The 20,000-nt window shown below is 52.2% G+C and overlaps 1 protein-coding gene across 1 annotated transcript in view; it reads left to right on the top strand.

The window, feature by feature from the left end:
- Positions 1 to 20,000, top strand: part of LOC139370017 (general transcription factor 3C polypeptide 1) — a 74,364-nt gene that overhangs the window by 52,789 nt on the left and 1,575 nt on the right. The window contains exons 32-37 of the mRNA XM_071109306.1: positions 2,925 to 3,447; positions 3,688 to 3,836; positions 8,323 to 8,558; positions 9,171 to 9,499; positions 11,021 to 11,432; positions 12,968 to 13,479. Coding sequence (XP_070965407.1) covers positions 2,925 to 3,447; positions 3,688 to 3,836; positions 8,323 to 8,558; positions 9,171 to 9,499; positions 11,021 to 11,432; positions 12,968 to 13,479 — 2,161 coding nt within the window. The remainder of the gene's footprint in view (positions 1 to 2,924; positions 3,448 to 3,687; positions 3,837 to 8,322; positions 8,559 to 9,170; positions 9,500 to 11,020; positions 11,433 to 12,967; positions 13,480 to 20,000) is intronic.

Below are 20,000 nucleotides of genomic sequence, written 5' to 3' on the forward strand. Positions count from 1 at the left end.
CACTACTACAGGGTAGTAACACTACTACAGGGTAATAACACTACTACAGGGTAATAGCACTACTACAGGGTAATAGCACTACTAGCTACTACAGGTTAGTAACACTACTACAGGTTAGTAACACTACTACAGGGTAATAACACTACTACAGGGTAATAACACTACTACAGGGTAATAGCACTACTACAGGGTAATACACTAGTTACTACAGGTTAGTAGCACTACTACAGGTTAGTAGCACTACTACAGGGTAATAACACTACTACAGGGTAATTACACTACTACAGGTTAGTAACACTACTACAGGTTAGTAACACTACTACAGGGTAATAACACTACTACTGGGTAATAACACTACTACAGGGTATTAACACTACTACAGGGTATTAACACTACTACAGGGTAATAACACTACTACAGGGTAATAACACTACTACAGGGTAATAACACTACTACAGGGTAGATACACTACTACAGGGTAGATACACTACTACAGGGTAGATACACTACTACAGGGTAGTAACACTACTACTACTACAGGGTAGTAACACTACTACTACTACTACAGGGTAGTAACACTACTACAGGGTAATAACACTACTAGCTACTACAGGTTAGTAACACTACTACAGGATAATAATACTACTAGCTACTACAGGTTAGTAACACTACTACAGGGTAGTAACACTACTACAGGGTAGTAACACTACTACAGGTTAGTTAAACTACTACAGGTTAGTAACACTACTACAGGTTTGTAACACTACTACAGGTTAGTAACACTACTACTAACACTACTACAGGGCAGTAACACTACTAGTTAGTACAGGTTAGTAACACTACTACAGGGTAGTAACACTACTAGCTACTACAGGGTAGTAACACTACTACAGGGTAGTAACACTACTAGCTAGTACAGGTTATTAACACTACTACAGGGTAGTAACACTACTACAGGTTAGTAACACTACTACAGGTTAGTAACACTACTACAGGTTAGTAACACTACAACATGTTAGTAACACTACAACATGTTAGTAACACTACTACAGGTTAGTAGCACTACTACAGGGTAGTAGCACCACTACAGGGTAGTAGCACCACTACAGTTAGTAACACTACTACAGGGTAGTAACACTACTACAGGGTAGTAACACTACTACAGGGTAGTAACACTACTACTGGGTAATAACACTACTAGCTAGTACAGGTTAGTAAACACTACTACAGGGTAATAACACTACTACAGGTTAGTACCACTACTACAGGGTAGTAACACTACTACAGGTTAGTAACACTACTACAGGTTAGTAACACTACTACAGGGTAATAACACTACTAGCTTCTATAGGTTAGTAACACTACTACAGGGTAATAGCACTACTACAGGGTAATAACACTACTACAGGGTAATAACACTACTAGCTACTACAGGTTAGTAACACTACTACAGGGTAGTAACACTACTACTGGGTAATAACACTACTACTGGGTAATAACACTACTACAGGGTAGTAACACTACTACTGGGTAATAACACTACTACATGGTAATAACACTACTACAGGGTAATAGGACTACTACAGGGTAATAGGACTACTACAGGGTAATAGGACTACTACAGGGTAATAACACTACTACAGGTTAGTAACACTACTACAGGTTAGTGACACTACTACTGGGTAATAACACTACTACAGGGTAATAGGACTACTACAGGGTAATAACACTACTACTGGGTAATAACACTACTACAGGGTAATAGGACTACTACAGGGTATTAACACTACTACAGGGTATTAACACTACTACAGGGTAATAACACTACTACAGGGTAATAACACTACTACAGGGTAATAACACTACTACAGGTTAGTAACACTACTACAGGTTAGTAACACTACTACAGGTTAGTAACACTACTACAGGTTAGTAACACTACTACTGGGTAATAACACTACTACAGGGTATTAACACTACTACAGGGTATTAACACTACTACAGGGTATTAACACTACTACAGGGTATTAACACTACTACAGGGTAATAACACTACTACAGGGTAATAACACTACTACAGGGTATTAACACTACTACAGGGTATTAACACTACTACAGGGTATTAACACTACTACAGGGTATTAACACTACTACAGGGTAATAACACTACTACAGGTTAGTAACACTACTACAGGGTAGTAACACTACAACAGGTTAGTAACACTACTACTCCTCTCTCCCTCACCACCTCCCACTCTCCCCCCCACTCTCCTCTCTCCCTCACCACCTCCCACTCTCCCCCCCACTCTCCTCTCTCCCTCACCACCTCCCACTCTCCCCCCCACTCTCCTCTCTCCCTTGTCACCTCCCACTCTCCCCCCCACTCTCCTCTCTCCCTCACCACCTCCCACTCTCCCCCCCACTCTCCTCTCTCCCTTGTCACCTCCCACTCTCCCCCCCACTCTCCTCTCTCCCTCGCCACCTCCCACTCTCTCCCCCCACTCTCCTCTCTCCCTCGCCACCTCTCACTCTCTCCCCCCCCCACTCTCCTCTCTCCCTCGCCACCTCCCACTCTCCCCCCCACTCTTCTCTCTCCCACTCTCCCCCCCACTCTCCTCTCTCCCTCGCCACCTCCCACTCTCCCCCTACACTCTCCTCTCTCCCTCGCCACCTCCCACTCTCCCCCTACACTCTCCTCTCTCCCTCCCACTCTACCCCCCACTCTCCTCTCTCCCTCGCCACCTCCCACTCTCCCCCACACTCTCCTCTCTCCCTCGCCTCCCCCCACTCTCCTCTCTCCCTCGCCACCTCCCACTCTCCCCCCCACACTCTCCTCTCTCCCTCACCACCTCCCACTCTCCCCCCCACTCTCCTCTCTCCCTCGCCACCTCCCACTCTCCCCCCCACTCTCCTCTCTCCTGTAGGTGTTTTACATGGCGTCTGCCCATGGGTCTGTGTACAGAGGTGTTTGACTTCATGCAGGCCTTGAGTGAGAACGGGACTGGAGACAACCACCCTTCCACGGTCTTCATACACGAAGGAAAGGAGAAGGAGAAGAGGGAGAGCACGGAGAGAGGGGAGGTGGGCACGGAGAGAGGGGAGGTGGGCACGGAGAGAGGGGAGGTGGGCACGGAGAGAGGGGAGGTGGGCATGGAGAGAGAGAGAGGGGAGGAGAGAAGTGAGAAGAATAAGGAAAGAGGGGAGGAGGAGAGAGAAAAAGAGAAAGATGAAGATATGGAGACAGAAGACAGAGGGAAGAACACAGAGAACGAGCAATTGGAGGAGAACGAGGACAACGCGGCCCACAACCAAGTGGAAGAACAGGTCTCGTCTTTTACCGTCCGTGGAGTTGAGTCTACCTCCGGGGACCCTGCCTCCTGTCCTCTCACCCAGACGGAGGAGCCGGAGTCGGGCCTTGACCCCTCTCTCCCTCTGGATCTCACGGAGGTGGGTTTAGTTCCCTTGTGGTTTGTAGTATTTGAGAGTGAGATGTTTCCTCTACAAAGCTGAAAATGCCAGTGCCACTTCCTAAACATAGCAGCAACTGTCTTCATATGTACTTTGTTCTAGCTCTGATGCTGATTCCTCTGTTCAGTTCACACACTGTTTAATTGGGTTTAATGAGATCACCTGTATAAGATAACGGCGTTCATCAATGTTCCGTTAATTAAATCACGCGTTCTCCAGATGTTGCAGTTCTCCCTGGAGTCCCCGGGGGGCGCCACTCTGGCCTGTCTCAGTCTGATGACTCTGGGTCTGCTGTCAGTCCACGTCTCCATACCCGAACACATAGTGGTGTTGGACAGCACCATGGTGGACAATGAGGTGGTTAAGAGGTACACACACACCTACACGCGCACACCTATACACACACCTACCTACACACACCTATACACACACACACACCTATACACACACCTACCTACACACACCTATACACACACACCTACACACACAGCTATACACACCTAAAGATCCATATTATTCTACTATAGCCCCAGATCCATATTATTATACAGTCCCCTATAGCCCCAGATCCATATTATTCTACTATAGCCCCAGATCCATATTATTATACAGTCCCCTATAGTCCCAGATCCATATTATTATACAGTCCCCTATAGCCCCAGATCCATATTATTATACAGTCCCCTATAGCCCCAGATCCATATTATTCTACTATAGCCCCAGATCCATATTATTATACAGTCCCCTATAGCCCCAGATCCATATTATTATACAGTCCCCTATAGCCCCAGATCCATATTATTATACAGTCCCCTATAGCCCCAGATCCATATTATTCTACTATAGCCCAAGATCCATATTATTATACAGTCCCCTATAGTCCCAGATCCATATTATTATACAGTCCCCTATAGCCCCAGATCCATATTATTCTACTATAGCCCCAGATCCATATTATTATACAGTCCCCTATAGCCCCAGATCCATATTATTCTACTATAGCCCCAGATCCATATTATTATACAGTCCCCTATAGCCCCAGATCCATATTATTATACAGTCCCCTATAGCCCCAGATCCATATTATTATACAGTCCCCTATAGCCCCAGATCCATATTATTCTACTATAGCCCAAGATCCATATTATTATACAGTCCCCTATAGTCCCAGATCCATATTATTATACAGTCCCCTATAGCCCCAGATCCATATTATTATACAGTCCCCTATAGCCCCAGATCCATATTATTATACAGTCCCCTATAGCCCCAGATCCATATTATTATACAGTCCCCTATAGCCCCAGATCCATATTATTATACAGTCCCCTATAGTCCCAGATCCATATTGTTATACAGTCCCCTATAGCCCCAGATCCATATTATTATACAGTCCCCTATAGTCCCAGATCCATATTGTTATACAGTCCCCTATAGCCCCAGATCCATATTGTTATACAGTCCCCTATAGCCCCAGATCCATATTATTCTACTATAGCGCCAGATCCATATTATTATACAGTCCCCTATAGCCCCAGATCCATATTATTATACTTCCCCTATAGCCCCAAATCCATATTGTTATACTTCCCCTATAGCCCCAGATCCATATTATTATACAGTCCCCTATAGCCCCAGATCCATATTATTATACAGTCCCCTATAGTCCCCGATCCATATTATTATACAGTCCCCTATAGCCCCAGATCCATATTATTATACAGTCCCCTATAGCCCCAGATCCATGTTATTATACTTCCCCTATAGCCCCAGATCCATATTGTTATACAGTCCCCTATAGTCCCAGATCCATATTATTATACAGTCCCCTATAGCCCCAGATCCATATTATTATACAGTCCCCTATAGCCCCAGATCCATATTATTATACTATAGCCCCAGATCCATATTATTATACAGTCCCCTATAGTCCCAGATCCATATTATTATACAGTCCCCTATAGTCCCAGATCCATATTATTATACTATAGCCCCAGATCCATATTGTTATACAGTCCCCTATAGCCCCAGATCCATATTATTATACAGTCCCCTATAGCCCCAGATCCATATTATTATACTATAGCCCCAGATCCATATTATTATACAGTCCCCTATAGCCCCAGATCCATATTATTATACAGTCCCCTATAGCCCCAGATCCATATTATTATACAGTCCCCTATAGCCCCAGATCCATATTATTATGCAGTCCCCTATAGCCCCAGATCCATATTATTATACAGTCCCCTATAGCCCCAGATCCATATTATTATACAGTCCCCTATAGCCCCAGATCCATATTATTATACTATAGCCCCAGATCCATATTATTATACAGTCCCCTATAGCCCCAGATCCATATTATTATACAGTCCCCTATAGCCCCAGATCCATATTATTATACAGTCCCCTATAGTCCCAGATCCATATTATTATACAGTCCCCTATAGCCCCAGATCCATATTATTATGCAGTCCCCTATAGCCCCAGATCCATATTATTATACAGTCCCCTATAGCCCCAGATCCATATTATTACACAGTCCCCTATAGCCCCAGATCCAATTTATTATACAGTCCCCTATAGCCCCAGATCCATATTATTATACAGTCCCCTATAGCCCCAGATCCATATTATTATACAGTCCCCTATAGCCCCAGATCCATATTATTATACAGTCCCCTATAGCCCCAGATCCATATTATTATACTATAGCCCCAGATCCATATTATTATACAGTCCCCTATAGCCCCAGATCCATATTATTATACAGTCCCCTATAGTCCCAGATCCATATTATTATACTATAGCCCCAGATCCATATTGTTATACAGTCCCCTATAGTCCCAGATCCATATTATTATACAGTCCCCTATAGCCCCAGATCCATATTATTATACAGTCCCCTATAGCCCCAGATCCATATTATTATACTATAGCCCCAGATCCATATTATTATACAGTCCCCTATAGCCCCAGATCCATATTATTATACAGTCCCCTATAGCCCCAGATCCATATTATTATACAGTCCCCTATAGCCCCAGATCCATATTATTATACAGTCCCCTATAGCCCCAGATCCATATTATTACACAGTCCCCTATAGCCCCAGATCCAATTTATTATACAGTCCCCTATAGCCCCAGATCCATATTATTCTACTATAGTCCCAGATCCATATTATTATACAGTCCCCTATAGTCCCAGATCCATATTATTATACAGTCCCCTATAGCCCCAGATCCGTATTGTCTTGTCTCCCCAATTTCGTGGTATCTTGTAAGATCGCTACAACTCCCATACGGGCTCAGGAGAGACGAAGGTTGAAAGCCATGACCGCTGAACCCGGAAGCCAGCCGCACCAATGTGTCGGAGGAAACACTGTGCACCTGGCGTCCTGGCGACCTTGGTTAGCGCACACTGCGCCTGGCCCGCCACAGGAGTCGCTAGTGCGCGATGAGACAAGGACCAAGTGTCCGGTGTCCGGCTGCAGCCGGGAGGTCCGTGGGACGACGCACAATTGGTCCTTGTCTCATCGCGCACTAGCGACTCCATCTCGCTGCAATGCAGTGCCTTAGACCACTGCGCCACCCGGGAGGCCCCCCACACTAACTTGATAACATTAATTTACTTTTCTTATTTTGTGCATGAACATGATGGCTCACAGTGTGTTGGCGAAGTAGTCATTCAAATAATAATTCAATGAAAGACGGGTGTTGAATTAGTCTCTCCCTTCATTTCGTTTGGTTCGTTTCCCTTCACTTGTCTGTGTCTCTCTGCCCCTGTCTGTGTCTCTCTGCCCCTGTCTGTGTCTCTCTGCCCCTGTCTGTGTCTCTCTGCCCCTGTCTGTGTCTCTCTGCCCCTGTCTGTCTCTCTCTCTCTGCCCCCGTCTGTCTCTCTCTCTCTGCCCCCGTCTGTCTCTCTCTCTCTCTCTCTCTCTCTCTCTGCCCCCGTCTGTCTCGCTCTCTGCCCCCGTCTCTCTCTCTCTCTCTCTCTGCCCCATCTCTCTCTCTCTCTCTCTGCCCCATCTCTCTCTCTCTGCCCCCGTCTGTCTCTCTCTCTCTGCCCCCGTCTGTCTCGCTCTCTCTGCCCCGTCTGTCTCGCTCTCTCTGCCCCGTCTGTCTCGCTCTCTCTGCCCCGTCTGTCTCGCTCTCTCTGCCCCGTCTGTCTCGCTCTCTCTGCCCCCGTCTGTCTCGCTCTCTCTGCCTCGTCTGTCTCTCTCTCTGCCCCGTCTGTCTGTCTCTCTTTCTCTCTCTCTCTCTCTGCCCCCATCTGTCTCTCTCTCTCTCTGCCCCCGTCTGTCTCTCTCTCTCTCTGCCCCCGTCTGTCTCTCTCTCTCTGCCCCGTCTGTCTCTCTCTCTCTGCCCCGTCTGTCTCGCTCTCTCTGTCCCCGTCTGTCTCGCTCTCTCTGTCCCCGTCTGTCTCGCTCTCTCTGTCCCCGTCTGTCTCGCTCTCTCTGTCCCCGTCTGTCTCCCTCTCTCTGCCCCCGTCTGTCTCGCTCTCTCTGCCCCCGTCTGTCTCTCTCTCTCTCTGCCCCGTCTGTCTCTCTCTCTGCCCCGTCTGTCTCTCTCTCTCTCTCTCTCTCTCTCTCTCTCTCTCTGCCCCCGTCTCTCTCTCTCTCTCGCTCTCTCTCTGCCCCCGTCTCTCTCTCTCTCTCTCGTTCTCTCTCTGCCCCCGTCTCTCTCTCTCTCTCTCGCTCTCTCTGCACCCGTCTGTCTCTCTCTCTCTCTCTCTCTCTCTCTCTCTCTCTCTCTCTCTCTCTCTCTCTCTCTCTCTCTGCCCCCGTCTGTCTCTCTTGCTCTCTCTCTCTGCCCCCATCTGTCTCTCTCTCTTTGTCTCTTCTCTCAGTATCTCAGTGCTGGCTGAGGATGATGATGACGAAGAGGAGAACGAGGGGCGGAGGGGGATCGAGGTGAGGGCTCACAAGGCGTCCCACACCAAGTACCTGATGATGCGTGGATACTGCGTTCCCGGGATCGTCAACCTCCGAAACCTCAACACCAACGATAGTATCGTGGTGGAATCGTGCACCATGAGACTACATCTACGACACACACCTGTGCACACACTGTTTACTACCCAGGGTAGGTACACACACCTGTACACACACTGTTTATTACCCAGGGTAGGTACACACACCTGTACACACACTGTTTATTACCCAGGGTAGGTACACACACACTGTTTATTACCCAGGGTAGGTACACACACCTGTACACACACTGTTTACTACCCAGGGTAGGTACACACACCTGTACACACACTGTTTATTACCCAGGGTAGGTACACACACACACACTCTAAAAACCGCTCTCCACAGCACATAAGAATTCTCTCTCTCCCTCATCTCTCTCTTCCCCCTCCCTCCTCTCTCCCTCATCTCTCTCTTCCCTCTCCCTCCTCTCTCCCTCATCTCTCTCTTCCCCCTCCCTCCTCTCTCCCTCATCTCTCTTGCCCCTCCCTCCCCTCTCCCTCATCTCTCTTCCCCCTCCCTCCTCTCTCCCTCATCTCTCTTGCCCCTCCCTCCCCTCTCCCTCATCTCTCTTCCCCCTCCCTCCTCTCTCCCTCATCTCTCTCTTCCCCCTCCCTCCTCTCTCCCTCATCTCTCTCTTCCTCCTCTCTCCCTCATCTCTCTCTTCCTCCTCTCTCCCTCATCTCTCCCTCATCTCTCTCTTCCCCCTCCCTCCTCCTCTCAGACTCTCCTCCCATAGACTTCTCCAGACACGGTCCCTCTCTCCTCCCCTCTTTACTCTCCCATTCCCTCAGAGCCCATCCCTCCTCCTCCTCCTCTCCCTCCTCCTCCCCCCTCCCGTTCTCCCCCTCCTCCTCCGTAGAGGTGTGTGAGGGGCGTCTGGTGACTCAGAGAGGGTATAGCCCAGAGGACATTGGTGCTGTGGCAGAGCTGAGAGCAACGCTGGAGAGACACGGAGCCTTCGGATTGGACAGGCGCGACCTGGTGACATTACACACACACCTGGTCGACCCGAGAGACGGACGTACCAGAGGTCTGCAGCGGTACATACAGGTAGACACACTGAGACACACTGAAACACACTGAAACAGAACATACAGGTAGAGAGACACACTGTAACACACTGAAACACAACATACAGGTAGAGACACACTGAAACACACTGAAACACAACATACAGGTAGAGACACACTGAAACACACTGAAACACACTGAAACACAACATACAGGTAGAGACACACTGAAACACACTGAAACACACTGAAACAGAACATACAGGTAGAGAGACACACTGAAACACACTGAAACACAACATACAGGTAGAGAGACACACTGAAACAGAACATACAGGTAGAAACACACTGAAACACACTGAAACACAACATACAGGTAGAGAGACACACTGAAACACAACATACAGGTAGAGAGACACACTGAAACAGAACATACAGGTAGAAACACACTGAAACACACTGAAACACAACATACAGGTAGAGAGACACACTGAAACACAACATACAGGTAGAGAGACACACTGAAACAGAACATACAGGTAGAAACACACTGAAACACACTGAAACACAACATACAGGTAGAGAGACACACTGAAACACAACATACAGGTAGAGAGACACACTGAAACACAACATACAGGTAGAGAGACACTGAAACACACTGAAACAGAACATACAGGTAGAGAGACACTGAAACACACTGAAACAGAACATACAGGTAGAGAGACACTGAAACAGAACATACAGGTAGAGACGCACTGAAACACACTGAAACACACTGAAACAGAACATACAGGTAGAGAGAGACACACTGAAACACACTGAAACAGAACATACAGGTAGAGAGACACACTGTAACACACTGAAACACAACATACAGGTAGAGACACACTGAAACACACTGAAACACAACATACAGGTAGAGACACACTGAAACACACTGTAACACACTGAAACACAACATACAGGTAGAGAGACACACTGAAACAGAACATACAGGTAGAAACACACTGAAACACACTGAAACAGAACATACAGGTAGAGAGACACTGAAACAGAACATACAGGTAGAGACACTGAAACAGAACATACAGGTAGAGAGACACTGAAACAGAACATACAGGTAGAGACACTGAAACACACTGAAACAGAACATACAGGTAGAGAGACACTGAAACAGAACATACAGGTAGAGAGACACTGAAACAGAACATACAGGTAGAGACGCACTGAAACACACTGAAACACACTGAAACACAACATACAGGTAGAGAGACACACTGAAACAGAACATACAGGTAGAGAGACACACTGAAACAGAACATACAGGTAGAGACACACTGAAACACACTGAAACACAACATACAGGTAGAGACACACTGAAACACACTGTAACACACTGAAACACACTCCATGTGAACGCTATTTCATTTGGAGTTTGTCGTCTTTCTCTTTCCTTCCTGAAACACTCCTCCCTGATTGGTCTCCTTCCCTGTCTATACTCAACCTCTGCTCTGTGATTGGTTCATGTGTCAATTTTCTCCTCTGTGATTGGCTGTAGGACTTGCTGGAGGAAGAGCTGTTGTTGGAGGTGGGAGGGAGCTCAGTGCGTCTGGTGTTACTGAGTCACGCTGAGCCCTGGCTACTGACCTCCACAGAGAGGCAGAGAGACCGGCCACACCAAGCCCAACAAGGAGCCTCTGCCTTTGGGGACAGAAAGCACCACAACCCCCTCCTCCGCAAGAGAAGAATGGTGGTCCCCAGAGAGCAGGAACCACGTAGTAAGAGAGGGAGAAGAGAAACGCTGATGGAGGAAGAGGAGGTTGAGAGGAAGAAGATGCAGCCTGAAGAGAAAGATAGGAACGAGACTGCAGAGGAGAGATGGATGAAGAGAAGAGAGGAGGAGGAAGGGAAAGAAGAAGAGAGGGTACATGAGGAACCATCATCTACCATTGAGACAGAACAGAGCACAGGTGAGACTACAGCTGACCCCGTTAACCAGACTACAGCTGACCCCGTTAACCAGACTACAGCTGACCCCGTTAACCAGACCACTGAGACTACAGCTGACCCCGTTAACCAGACTACAGCTGACCCCGTTAACCAGACTACAGCTGACCCCGTTAACCAGACTACAGCTGACCCCGTTAACCAGACTACAGCTGACCCCGTTAACCAGACTACAGCTGACCCCGTTAACCAGACTACAGCTGACCCCGTTAACCAGACTACAGCTGACCCCGTTAACCAGACTACAGCTGACCCCGTTAACCAGACTACTGCTGACCCCCGTTAACCAGACTACAGCTGACCCCGTTAACTAGACCACAGCTGGCCTCGTTAACTAGACCACAGCAGACCCCGTTAACCAGACCACAGCTGACCCCGTTAACTAGACCACAGCTGACCCCGTTAACCAGACCACTGAGACTACAGCTGACCCCGTTAACCAGACCACTGAGACTACAGCTGACCCCGTTAACCAGACCACTGAGACTACAGCTGACCCTGTTAACCAGACTACAGCTGACCCCGTTAACCAGACTACAGCTGACCCCGTTAACCAGACTACAGCTGACTGCGTTAACCAGACTACAGCTGACTGCGTTAACCAGACTACAGCTGACTGCGTTAACCAGACTACAGCTGACTGCGTTAACCAGACTACAGCTGACCCCGTTAACCAGACTACAGCTGACCGCGTTAACCAGACTACAGCTGACCGCGTTAACCAGACTACAGCTGACCCCTGTTAACCAGACTACAGCTGACCGCGTTAACCAGACTACAGCTGACCGCGTTAACCAGACTACAGCTGACCCCGTTAACCAGACTACAGCTGACGCCGTTAACCAGACTACAGCTGACCCCGTTAACCAGACTACAGCTGACCCTGTTAACCAGACTACAGCTGACCCCGTTAACCAGACTACAGCTGACGCCGTTAACCAGACTACAGCTGACCCCGTTAACCAGACCACTGAGACTACAGCTGACCCCGTTAACCAGACTACAGCTGACGCCGTTAACCAGACTACAGCTGACCCCGTTAACCAGACCACTGAGACTACAGCTGACCCTGTTAACCAGACCACTGAGACTACAGCTGACCCCGTTAACCAGACTACAGCTGACGCCGTTAACCAGACTACAGCTGACCCCGTTAACCAGACCACTGAGACTACAGCTGACCCCGTTAACCAGACGACTGAGGCTACAGCTGACCCCGTTAACCAGACCACAGCTGACCATGTTAACCAGACTACAGCTGACCCCGTTAACCAGACGACTGAGACTACAGCTGACCCCGTTAACCAGACCACAGCTGACCCCGTTAACCAGACTACAGCTGACCCCGTTAACCAGACCACAGCTGACCCCGTTAACCAGACTACAGCTGACCCCATTAACCAGACTACAGCTGACCCCGTTAACCAGACCACTGAGACTACAGCTGACCCCCGATCTGTTCACCGGTGTGTTTCATCGTGTTTTTTATTTTCCTCAGAGGGCGACGGCGAGAAGCCATTTTCATCTCTAGCCGAGGAAGAGGATGGTGAAGCTAGCGGTCTGCGCGAGGAAGAGGATGGTGAAGCTAGCGGTCTGCGTGAGGAAGAGGATGGTGAAGCTAGCGGTCTGCGTGAGGAAGAGGATGGTGAAGCTAGCGGTCTGCGTGAGGAAGAGGATGGTGAAGCTAGCGGTCTGCGTGAGGAAGAGGATGGTGAAGCTAGCGGTCTGCGCGAGGAAGATGACGGTGAAGCTAGCGGTCTGCGCGAGGAAGAGGATGGTGAAGCCAGCGATCTGCGCGAGGAAGAGGACGACAGCGGCGGCGTGTGTGACGTGTCGTTCGTCAGCCGTCCGTGGCGTATCGTGGACGGCAGTCTGAACAGGCCGGTGTGTAAAGGCATGCTGGACGCTGTCCTCTACCACGTCATGACCCGGCCCGGTTTACCAGAACACGTCTTGATGGAACACTACAGAGGGGTCTTGCAGCCAGTGGTGGTACTGGACCTCGTGCAGGTAGGAACGACAACCACACCAGGGCCGTGCACAGACCTTTGGTGGGGCAGCTGCTAAACATATATATATATAAATACTATACCCTCATTCCATTCAACAGCATTCCCAAAAATTAAACTGCCATTCCATTCAACAGTATTCCCAAAAATTAAACCTCATTCCATTCAACAGCATTCCCAAAAATTAAACTGTCATTCCATTCAACAGTATTCCCAAAAATTAAACCTCATTCCATTCAACAGCATTCCCAAAAATGAAACCTCATTCCATTCAACAGCATTCCCAAAAATTAAACTGTCATTCCATTCAACAGTATTCCCAAAAATGTAACTGTCATTCCATTCAACAGTATTCCCAAAAATGTAACTGTCATTCCATTCAACAGCATTCCCAAAAATGAAACTGTCATTCCATTCAACAGTATTCCCAAAAATTAAACTGTCATTCCATTCAACAGTATTCCCAAAAATGAAACCTCATTCCATTCAACAGCATTCCCAAAAATGAAACCTCATTCCATTCAACAGCATTCCCAAAAATTAAACTGTCATTCCATTCAACAGTATTCCCAAAAATGTAACTGTCATTCCATTCAACAGCATTCCCAAAAATGTAACTGTCATTCCATTCAACAGTATTCCCAAAAATGAAACCTCATTCCATTCAACAGCATTCCCAAAAATTAAACTGTCATTCCATTCAACAGTATTCCCAAAAATGTAACTGTCATTCCATTCAACAGCATTCCCAAAAATTAAACTGTCATTCCATTCAACAGCATTCCCAAAAATTAAACTGTCATTCCATTCAACAGCATTCCCAAAAATTAAACTGTCATTCCATTCAACAGCATTCCCAAAAATTAAACTGTCATTCCATTCAACAGCATTCCCAAAAATTAAACCTCATTCCATTCAACAGCGTTCCCAAAAATTAAACTGTCATTCCATTCAACAGCATTCCCAAAAATTAAACTGTCATTCCATTCAACAGCGTTCCCAAAAATTAAACTGTCATTCCATTCAACAGCATTCCCAAAAATTAAACCTCATTCCATTCAACAGCGTTCCCAAAAATTAAACCTCATTCCATTCAACAGCGTTCCCAAAAATTAAACCTCATTCCATTTCTACTGCTTCTATAGCCAAATTCACCATTTTTTGCTTTTTTTAATGTAGCCATTTTCTTGTGATGTAGGCTAGATCAGCTGATCATCAGGGATGTAGGCTAGATCAGCTGATCATCGGGGATGTAGGCTAGATCAGCTGATCATCGGGGATGTAGGCTAGATCAGCTGATCATCGGGGATGTAGGCTAGATCAGCTGATCATCGGGGATGTAGGCTAGATCAGCTGATCAGAGGGGATGTAGGCTAGATCAGCTGATCATCGGGGATGTAGGCTAGATCAGCTGATCATCGGGATGTAGGCTAGATCAGAGGGGATGTAGGCTAGATCAGCTGATCATCGGGGATGTAGGCTAGATCAGCTGATCATCGGGATGTAGGCTAGATCAGCGGGGATGTAGACTAGATCAGCGGGGATGTAGACTAGATCAGCTGATCATCGGGGATGTAGACTAGATCAGCTGATCATTGGGATGTAGACTAGATCAGCTGATCATTTGGGGATGTAGGCTAGATCAGCTGATCATCGGGGATGTAGGCTAGATCATCGGGGATGTAGGCTAGATCATCGGGGATGTAGGCTAGATCAGCTGATCATTTGACTTCAAGGTTGAGTTCATTAGAAAATAGTTATTGTTTGAATGGCAATTGAATGCTCCTCTCCCTGTCCCTCTCCTGCTCCTCTCCCCCCTCTCCTGCTCCTCTCCCCGTCCCTCCTCTGCTCCTCTCCCCGTCCCTCCTCTGCTCCTCTCCCCGTCCCTCCTCTGCTCCTCTCCCCCCTCTCCTGCTCCTCTCCCCGTCCCTCCTCTGCTCCTCTCCCCGTCCCTCCTCTGCTCCTCTCCCCGTCCCTCCTCTGCTCCTCTCCCCGTCCCTCCTTTCCTGCTCCTCTCCCCTCCTCTCCTGCTCCTCTCCCCGTCTCTCCACTCCTGCTCCTCTCCCCCCTCCTCTCCCCGTCCCTCCTCTCCTCGCCCCGTCCCTCCTCTGCTCCTCTCCCCGTCCCTCCTCTGCTCCTCTCCCCGTCCCTCCTCTGCTCCTCTCCCCGTCCCTCCTCTGCTCCTCTCCCCGTCCCTCCTCTGCTCCTCTCCCCATCCCTCCTCTGCTCCTCTCCCCGTCCCTCCTTTCCTGCTCCTCTCCCCTCCTCTCCTGCTCCTCTCCCCGTCTCTCCACTCCTGCTCCTCTCCCCCCTCCTCTCCTCTCCCCGTCCCTCCTCTCCTCGCCCCGTCCCTCCTCTGCTCCTCTCCCCGTCCCTCCTCTCCTCTCCCCGTCCCTCCTCTGCTCCTCTCCCCGTCCCTCCTCTGCTCCTCTCCCCGTCCCTCCTCTGCTCCTCTCCCCGTCCCTCCTCTGCTCCTCTCCCCGTCCCTCCTCTGCTCCTCTCCCCGTCCCTCCTCTGCTCCTCTCCCCGTCCCTCCTCTGCTCCTCTCCCCGTCCCTCCTCTCCTCTCCCCGTCCCTCCTCTGCTCCTCTCCCCGTCCCTCCTCCTCTCCTCTCCCCGTCCCTCCTCCTCTCCTCTCCCCGTCCCCCCTCTCCTGCTCCTCTGCCCGTCCCTCCTCCTCTCCTCTCCCCGTCCCTCCTCCTCTCTTCTCCCCGTCCCTCCTCTGCTCCTCTCCCCGTCCCTCCTCTGCTCCTCTCCCCGTCCCTCCTCTGCTCCTCTCCCCGTCCCTCCTCTGCTCCTCTCCCCGTCCCTCCTCTGCTCCTCTCCCCGTCCCCCCTCTCCTGCTCCTCTCCCCGTCCCTCCTCCTCTCCTCTCCCCGTCCCTCCTCCTCTCCTCTCCCGTCCCTCCTCCTCTCCTCTCCCCGTCCCTCCTCTGCTCCTCTCCCCATCCCTCCTCTCCTCTCTCCCCTCTCCTGCTCCTCTCCCCGTCCCTCCTCTCCTCTCTCCCCTCTCCTGCTCCTCTCCCCGTCCCTCCTCTCCTCTCTCCCCTCTCCTGCTCCTCTCCCCGTCCCGCCTCTGCTCCTCTCCCCGTCCCTCCTCTGCTCCTCTCCCCGTCCCTCCTCTGCTCCTCTCCCTGTCCCTCCTCTCCTCTCCCCGTCCCTCCTCTGCTCTTCTCCCCGTCCCTCCTCTCCTCTCCCCGTCCCTCCTCTCCTCTCTCCCCTCTCCTGCTCCTCTCCCCGTCCCTCCTCTCCTCTCTCCCCTCTCCTGCTCCTCTCCCCGTCCCTCCTCTCCTCTCTCCCCTCTCCTGCTCCTCTCCCTGTCCCTCCTCTCCTCTCCCCGTCCCTCCTTTGCTCATCTCCCTGTCCCTCCTCTCCTCTCCCCGTCCCTCCTCTGCTCCTCTCCCCGTCCCTCCTCTCCTCTCCCCGTCCCTCCTCTCCTCTCTCCCCTCTCCTGCTCCTCTCCCCGTCCCTCCTCTCCTCTCTCCCCTCTCCTGCTCCTCTCCCCGTCCCTCCTCTCCTCTCCCCGTCCCTCCTCTCCTCTCCCTGTCCCTCCTCTCCTCTCTCCCCTCTCCTGCTCCTCTCCCCGTCCCTCCTCTCCTCTCTCCCCTCTCCTGCTTCTCTCCCCGTCCCTCCTGCTCCTCTCCCCGTCCCTCCTCTGCTCCTCCTCTCTCCTCTCCTCTCCCCGTCCCTCCTCTGCTCCTCCCCTCTCCTCTCCCCGTCTCTCCTCTGCTCCTCCTCTCTCCTCTCCCCGTCCCTCCTCTGCTCCTCTCCCTGTCCCTCCTCTCCTCTCCCCGTCCCTCCTCTGCTCTTCTCCCCGTCCCTCCTCTCCTCTCCCCGTCCCTCCTCTCCTCTCTCCCCTCTCCTGCTCCTCTCCCCGTCCCTCCTCTCCTCTCTCCCCTCTCCTGCTCCTCTCCCCGTCCCTCCTCTCCTCTCTCCCCTCTCCTGCTCCTCTCCCTGTCCCTCCTCTCCTCTCCCCGTCCCTCCTTTGCTCATCTCCCTGTCCCTCCTCTCCTCTCCCCGTCCCTCCTCTGCTCCTCTCCCCGTCCCTCCTCTCCTCTCCCCGTCCCTCCTCTCCTCTCTCCCCTCTCCTGCTCCTCTCCCCGTCCCTCCTCTCCTCTCTCCCCTCTCCTGCTCCTCTCCCCGTCCCTCCTCTCCTCTCCCCGTCCCTCCTCTCCTCTCCCTGTCCCTCCTCTCCTCTCTCCCCTCTCCTGCTCCTCTCCCCGTCCCTCCTCTCCTCTCTCCCCTCTCCTGCTTCTCTCCCCGTCCCTCCTGCTCCTCTCCCCGTCCCTCCTCTGCTCCTCCTCTCTCCTCTCCTCTCCCCGTCCCTCCTCTGCTCCTCCCCTCTCCTCTCCCCGTCCCTCCTCTGCTCCTCCTCTCTCCTCTCCCCGTCCCTCCTCTCCTCTCTCCCTTCTCCTGCTCCTCTCCCCGTCCCTCCTCTGCTCCTCCTCTCTCCTCTCCTCTCCCCGTCCCTCCTCTGCTCCTCCTCCTCTCCTCTCCTCTCCCCGTCCCTCCTCTGCTCCCCTCCCCGTCCCTCCTCTGCTCCTCTCCCCGTCCCCCCTCTCCTGCTCCTCTGCCCGTCCCTCCTCTCCTGCTCCTCTGCCCGTCCCTCCTCTTCTCCTCTCCCCATCCCTCCTCCTCTCCTCTCCCCGTCCCTCCTCTGCTCCTCTCCCCGTCCCCCTCTCCTGCTCCTCTCCCCGTCCCTCCTCCTCTCCTCTCCCCGTCCCTCCTCTGCTCCTCTCCCCATCCCTCCTCTCCCCGTCCCTCCTCTCCTCTCTCCCCTCTCCTGCTCCTCTCCCTGTCCCTCCTCTCCTCTCCCCGTCCCTCCTCTGCTCCTCTCCCCGTCCCTCCTCTGCTCCTCTCCCCATCCCTCCTCTCCTCTCCCCGTCCCTCCTCTGCTCCTCTCCCCGTCCCTCCTCTGCTCCTCTCCCCGTCCCTCCTCTGCTCCTCTCCCCGTCCCTCCTCTCCTCTCCCCGTCCCTCCTCTGCTCCTCTCCCTGTCCCTACTCTGCTCCTCTCCCTGTCCCTACTCTGCTCCTCTCCCCGTCCCTCCTCTCCTCTCCCCGTCCCTCCTCTCCCCGTCCCTCCTCTCCTCTCCCCGTCCCTCCTCTGCTCCTCTCCCCATCCCTCCTCTCCTCTCCCCGTCCCTCCTCTGCTCCTCTCCCCATCCCTCCTCTCCCCGTCCCTCCTCTCCTCTCTCCCCTCTCCTGCTCCTCTCACCGTCCCTCCTCTCCTCTCTCCCCTCTCCTGCTCCTCTCCCCGTCCCTCCTCTCCTCTCTCCCCTCTCCTGCTCCTCTCCCCGTCCCTCCTCTCCTCTCCCCGTCCCTCCTCTCCTCTCTCCCCTCTCCTGCTCCTCTCCCCGTCCCTCCTCTCCTCTCTCCCCTCTCCTGCTCCTCTCCCCGTCCCTCCTGCTCCTCTCCCCGTCCCTCCTCTGCTCCTCCTCTCTCCTCTCCTCTCCCCGTCCCTCCTCTGCTCCTCCTCTCTCCTCTCCTCTCCCCGTCCCTCCTCTGCTCCTCCTCTCTCCTCTCCTCTCCCCGTCCCTCCTCTGCTCCTCCTCTCTCCTCTCCCCGTCCCTCCTCTCCTCTCTCCCTTCTCCTGCTCCTCTCCCCGTCCCTCCTCTGCTCCTCCTCTCTCCTCGTCCCTCCTCTGCTCCTCTCCTCTCCCCGTCCCTCCTCTGCTCCTCCTCTCTCCTCTCCTCTCCCCGTCCCTCCTCTGCTCCTCTCCTCTCCCCGTCCCTCCTCTGCTCCTCCTCTCTCCTCTCCCCGTCCCTCCTCTCCTCTCTCCCTTCTCCTGCTCCTCTCCCCGTCCCTCCTCTGCTCCTCCTCTCTCCTCTCCTCTCCCCGTCCCTCCTCTGCTCCTCCTCCTCTCCTCTCCTCTCCCCGTCCCTCCTCTGCTCCTCTCCCCGTCCCTCCTCTGCTCCTCTCCCCGTCCCCCTCTCCTGCTCCTCTCCCCGTCCCTCCTCCTCTCCTCTCCCCGTCCCTCCTCTGCTCCTCTCCCCATCCCTCCTCTCCCCGTCCCTCCTCTCCTCTCTCCCCTCTCCTGCTCCTCTCCCTGTCCCTCCTCTCCTCTCCCCGTCCCTCCTCTCCTCTCCCCGTCCCTCCTCTCCTCTCCCCGTCCCTCCTCTGCTCCTCTCCCCGTCCCTCCTCTGCTCCTCTCCCCATCCCTCCTCTGCTCCTCTCCCCATCCCTCCTCTCCTCTCCCCGTCTCTCCTCTGCTCCTCTCCCCGTCCCTCCTCTGCTCCTCTCCCCGTCCCTCCTCTCCTCTCCCCGTCCCTCCTCTGCTCCTCTCCCTGTCCCTACTCTGCTCCTCTCCCTGTCCCTACTCTGCTCCTCTCCCCGTCCCTCCTCTCCTCTCCCCGTCCCTCCTCTCCCCGTCCCTCCTCTCCTCTCCCCGTCCCTCCTCTGCTCCTCTCCCCATCCCTCCTCTCCTCTCCCCGTCCCTCCTCTGCTCCTCTCCCCATCCCTCCTCTCCCCGTCCCTCCTCTCCTCTCTCCCCTCTCCTGCTCCTCTCACCGTCCCTCCTCTCCTCT

Source organism: Oncorhynchus clarkii, chromosome 17, assembly GCF_045791955.1.
Source record: "Oncorhynchus clarkii lewisi isolate Uvic-CL-2024 chromosome 17, UVic_Ocla_1.0, whole genome shotgun sequence".
Lineage (NCBI taxonomy): Eukaryota > Metazoa > Chordata > Actinopteri > Salmoniformes > Salmonidae > Oncorhynchus > Oncorhynchus clarkii.